The sequence below is a fragment of the Aptenodytes forsteri genome, unplaced genomic scaffold, assembly GCF_000699145.1.
Source record: "Aptenodytes forsteri isolate BGI_AS27 unplaced genomic scaffold, ASM69914v1 Scaffold264, whole genome shotgun sequence".
Taxonomy (NCBI): domain Eukaryota; kingdom Metazoa; phylum Chordata; class Aves; order Sphenisciformes; family Spheniscidae; genus Aptenodytes; species Aptenodytes forsteri.
Window position 1 is genome coordinate 1,921,147 of NW_008795936.1, and position 5,383 is coordinate 1,926,529.

A 5,383-nucleotide genomic window follows, 5' to 3' on the forward strand; every position below is an offset into this window, starting at 1 on the left:
ATCTCCTACCTATGCGCCCCTGCTATTGCTGGAGCAAGGGGAACACATGCAGACTTTCTGCTCTGCACCAGCTGAGATCAGAGCCGCGACAGAAGTGTTTACTGCAAAACTGCAGACTGCTCCTTGCCAAAACTGAACAGATTTTATAAAATGGAACCAAAAAAATCCCTTTGAAATGGTCACAGCGATTGCCAGCAGAAACGTGTCTGGGCTGTTACTTTATTCATCTCACTGTGCTCCAGATTTTCGCTTTGTTTTTCTAATCAGAGTTCAAATCTGCTTAATGCAAATTTCGCACAATGGAGAAGGGAAGTGGCTTCAGGCAAGATGCTTCCCAGATGCCTGCCTATGAACTCCGAATTGAACTCCCCGGTATGAGAACAAGCATGTCAAACTCGCAGGAATGAGTCTTTTACCTTGGAGAAAGCAATCTGACACTGCCTCTCAGCCCAAAGCACATGTCTAGGGCAGGATTCAGAGCACCGAACCCGAGGCTGCCTTGCACAAAGGACCCACTCCCCTCTCCTCACAGGGAAGAGGATAATGGATTAGAAGCACCTGGAGAAAACTACCTGCCCACTCCAAAAAAAAAAAAAAGCAGCTCAGTTCATCAGTTGCAACACAGATTTTTATCAGTTCACTGAGAAGTTGGGCATCAGCCAGGCTTTTATACCATTCCATAGGCCTTCTAATGAATTAGTGAAGTCTGGACCATAAAATTTACCTCAAAAATAAACCTTTTTCCCAAGGACACAGTATTTGGATGACACAAGACTCCAGACTCCACATAGCTAAGAACCGTATGTTTATTTGCAAAAGAGACATTTTCTACATTGGAGGCCAACTTCCTGCGCCTTCATTCTCTGTTAACGCAGGGAAAGATCTCATTTTCAGATCTTACAAACACTTGCTAAGCACAGACTGCAGGTGCCTCCCAATTAAGCTGGTGATATTCTAGTCACTGCTGCTGGTAAGACTGTGACCAAAGAGGGACCCACAGCAGCCCACGGCAAACTCAGTGATGAAACAGCCGAAGATTGGTGTGAATGAGAGTTATTCCCAGCTCATTGCAAGCTTCGATCACAACCTCGTCAGCAGCCGAGCCAGATGGGGCAGCGATGAACTGTACTCCGCTCTGAACAAAGACAGAGATAAGTGGAAGGATTAGAGGACTGAAAACCAAAATCCCCCTGAAAAGGAGCTGGCAGCCCCAGTCCTTCATCCACATCCCAGGATACTAAGTGTTGAACAAACAAAGGCTTCCATTGCCCAGAGCCATTCACAGGGGAGTTCCTCATGCAAGCAGTCAGTTCTCTCCACAGCTCAGAAATAAGTGTAAAATGTTCCTCTGGAAGCAATAGGCCTTGTCTTGATATTCTTAAACAGTTTATTAAACTTTAATCCTCTATTCACCCCAAATCAACAAACTGAGCAATGGCTGGGTAATTACTATCCATGTGAGACCAGTAACCACGGGAAACATCCGTCCCAGGATGCGCTCTTCTGGCCAGCAGTGCAGAGCAGAGACATTCCTCAGCAGTCTGCACAAAATTCAAAGGAAAAGCCCAGGCTGAGCAGACGTTTCCTTGGAGCCACCCTGACATCCTGGCCCTGCCATGACCTTACCCGTTTAGCTCTGTCAACGTTATCCCTAAAAGGGAAGAATGCATCGGAGCTGAGAGAGACAGCAGTCAGCTTGGCAATCCACTGCTTCTTCTCCGCTTCTGTTAACTGCGCAGGCACCTCTTCAAACATTGCCTGCCATTTCACCAGGTCTTCATCCTGCAAGAACAAAGAGAGCCAGCTCAGCCCCAAAGCACGGGCTCCTGGCAGTCCCCTGCCAGGAGCACATAAGGATGAGTGATGACGGCATCCCTCTGACACCCAGCTCAGCTGTGCTTTCTGCTCCCACAGCTCTGCTGCTGGGAGCTTCGTACCAGGGATCTTAAAATCCCCAGTGGTGGTGGGAACACATTACCACCATCGGCTCTTTTAGCCTTCTTTTAACTCCTTTCCTTCCCTCTCCTCACCCCAGGGCTTCAGGGATTCCTTCTCCCCCCCTTTAATTCCAAGATGCTCTGCTTGGCTTGCCTGCAGTATGCTGCTCTGTGTAAATGCCAGCACACGCAAACAGGATCTGGTAGATGACTTAACACGACAGACAGCAGCTTGGTTTATGATTCACCTTCTGAAATAGCAACTGCTCCAGTTCTTACCCCCTTAAACAAGCAACTGTTCACAGAGATGATTCACAAGGTCCCCAATCTAGCTCTTGGCTTTGATACTTAAAAAGGACATACTATTTTCTTGTCTCACTACTGCTTGTAACAGGGAGGTCAGACGGATTCTGAGAATCCAAAATGCCACACAAGCAAACAGCACCATGCAAGAAGGGAAGGACAGCTGCCTTGACAGGGCAGTGAGAGTTGAAACATTAACTGTAGCTTTAACCCTTCCTTACTGCTGGGGAGAACTATCAGATGAAACCAAGCTGCACACCAAAGCACAGGGCAGGTTCCAGCACCAGGTTCCAGGTGGTGGGTGCAGTATCAGAGGGGCGAATCAGGACACTTTGCCACTGGGCCATTAAATGACCTTAGGGAAGTCACCATCCTGGGCCCTGGCCACCTGATCCCCCAGCTCTTTGGGATCATCTATTACTGACACCCAGGCACAAAGCTCAAGCCAGGCTTAAGTACTACGTAAAGACCAAATCCTGCAAGTGCACCCATCACCTCTGGCTCTAACAGTTTGACAGCCAGCATGGAGGCTTCTTGTAGAGAATATCTGTGGACATTTCAAGCCATAGTCAAAACACCCAAATCCTGGTATCTACAGCTTCCTGTTGGCTGGCTACAGACCTTCAGAGGCACGAAGGGAACTCAGCGACTCACATGGAGTTAGAGGTGGCTGGCATCTGTTGTCCTAACAGAGATCACTACCTTTATAAAGGCTGACCAGTTCCAAAAGTGGTAACCTACCAAGCCCGCTCTTGCCTGAAGTCCTTACAAATTTAAGACTTTGTCCTTTGTAAGGACTTGCCCGAGTCCTTACAAATGTCTCCTCAGCATGGAGCCAGCACAGAAACAGCTCAGTATAGGAAGAAGGTGGAAATGGTAAGGGCGTCATTTTATGCCAAAGGAAACAGTCTGACCAGCTCTGAAGTGAGCTATGAAAGGACTTGGGGTTTTCTGGAACTGGAAGAAAAACTGAGATGAATGAGAAAAGGCCCGGTTGCCAGGTCCTAGCACCCACAGCTGATATTTCAAGCAGTAGTTCCAGCTTTGTTTCGCAGAAGCTGGAGTCTCCAGGGAAACCTTTCAGCCAGCCCTTACCTCACCAATGGTCCCAGTGACATACTGATCAATGGCGTTGGAGATCTCTGCTCTCTTCACACCTGCTTTGAACTTCATGGAGAGCACACGCGGGTGGTGCCGGAGCCACCAGTTGTTTGCCTTGTCACCAGCCAGACGTGTGCAGTGGATCCGGGACTGCTGACCAGCTCCAATACCTATGACCTGAAGCATATAGATACAAAGCACAATCACGCCTTGCTGCACAGAGATCACAATCAGAGCTGCATTCCAGCCAAGCAATTAGGAAAGACCTCCCACAAATTAGCTGCTCCTCACTGAAGCAGAGAAAGAGTGTAGGTAATTAGCAAGGAAAACTTTGAAAATACCTGCATCCCCAATCCTGTAAATTGGTTATAGGGACAGCTCTCTGCACTGCTAACTTCCATGGCTCTGCTGAGCTGGCAGTCACTCTGAGGACACTACATTCTTTCATCCTTCTAAATAACATAGCCCCAGTCATCAGAGTCAAACCATTAACCTCAGGAGAGTGATACAATTATGGCTTTTGTTTAAGGCAAAACAAAGTCCTGTTGGTTGTAGAAACAAATGTGACTGCTAAGAGATGATAGGCTGCCTACCTGTTCTTGGAAAGGGCACTTTGGTTAGAGGATTAAAGTCTGAGCCTGGGTCACCCAAACACCATAATCTCTCCTGGTGGGCCAGGCATACACAGCTTAAACAGACCACCTGTGTTATCTGGTGGATTACAGGGCAGTTTGTCTGTCAAGGCTGATAAGAAAGTAAATCCACTGCTCAATCAGGAAGGCTGGCCAATAGGACCATTACATCGCATGAATTACCAAGGCCCTGGAGCTACCAACACATTTCCTACTCTGCCATCTGCCAGAGTCCAGGATTTTAAAAATTGCTGCTGCTAACCTTATTTAATAGCACTTGTGCTTGATATCAAACAGACCTAATGCTTCCGGAAGCAAAATCCAAAAGGCATTTTTTTTTTTTCCTCAAGGAAGCTTCTATGAAAATATGGTACTTGCTCAGTTTCCATTTGCTTTTTTCAGACCACTTTCTTTGGAGTTCTCATCAGACACATTCAACCTCTGTCAATTTTTTCAGGTACACTATAGATTAAAATATGTAGAGACTCTTTGGAGTCTGGTGGTTAGGTAACTCTGCAAGCCATTTGTCATGGTTCAATGCACAATGCAAACAAGCTCTTGCATCCCGTCTGGGCTGGTGCAAACTTGCACTGGAGACAAAGGCAACTCTTAGGTGCTGACACCACTGAAAATTGAACATGGCTGGAGACATCTTGGTTACTGGATGCTGGCAGAACCACCCCTGCAGATATGGTCTGCCTGCAGTCACAACTGGCAAGCGCAAGGGACTGAGCTGAGGTCTCTTGGGCTCCAGACTGTCTGCTGTCCCTTAGCTTTGCCTCTGCCAAGACAGTATGCCAGGCACACAAAGGCCAGACCTAGCCACCATGGCTGTCAAACTCAGGCTGGTAACTTTTCTCCATGGCTTTCAGAGCTGTGGGTCCTGCCTTCCAAAGAGAGCTCCAGCCATTTCAAACCAGAGATCTGATGGAAAACAAGTCTCTCTCCCATAATTTCCTCTGCCTATGAAGCCACAGCTGAACTGTTCACCAGACTCTTCACGTGGGGGACTGCTCCATGGACACTGTGTTGAGGCTAGCAGTTCTGGCCAATGCCTCAGAGTTTCCAGCTCAGACTAAAACAGATGGTAAAGCCGTAAGTCAAAGGCTGCCCTCAGAGGAATGAATCATTTGTCTTCTCATTCATCGAGACACAGTGACTTCACCTCTTACCAGAACCATAAAACATGCTGCTGGATACTATTCCCCCAAGGAGCAAATGAAAGACTTGGGCTGCTATCTAATATCAACTGCTCAGCTATAACTGAAGTCATCAGTACTTAATAAACCCACAAGGATATTAGTATTATCATAAATACTAAATATTGCAGAGTTTCTCATGGCTTAGTGACACCTTCCCCTTCCCTCCCCCCCCCCCCAACACACCCCCTCTGTCTGCCATCTTCTGCAA

At 47.4% G+C, this 5,383-nt stretch overlaps 1 protein-coding gene across 1 annotated transcript in view; it reads right to left on the reverse strand.

Moving 5' to 3' along the window:
- Nucleotides 1-789: 789 nt before the first annotated feature.
- Nucleotides 790-5,383, reverse strand: part of ATIC (5-aminoimidazole-4-carboxamide ribonucleotide formyltransferase/IMP cyclohydrolase) — a gene marked incomplete at its 5' end in the record, with an annotated part of 24,214 nt that continues 19,620 nt past the window's right edge. Inside the window, 3 exons of the mRNA XM_019473619.1 lie at nucleotides 790-1,135; nucleotides 1,627-1,782; nucleotides 3,336-3,518. Of these exons, the coding sequence (XP_019329164.1) occupies nucleotides 1,016-1,135; nucleotides 1,627-1,782; nucleotides 3,336-3,518 (459 nt within the window). The remainder of the gene's footprint in view (nucleotides 1,136-1,626; nucleotides 1,783-3,335; nucleotides 3,519-5,383) is intronic.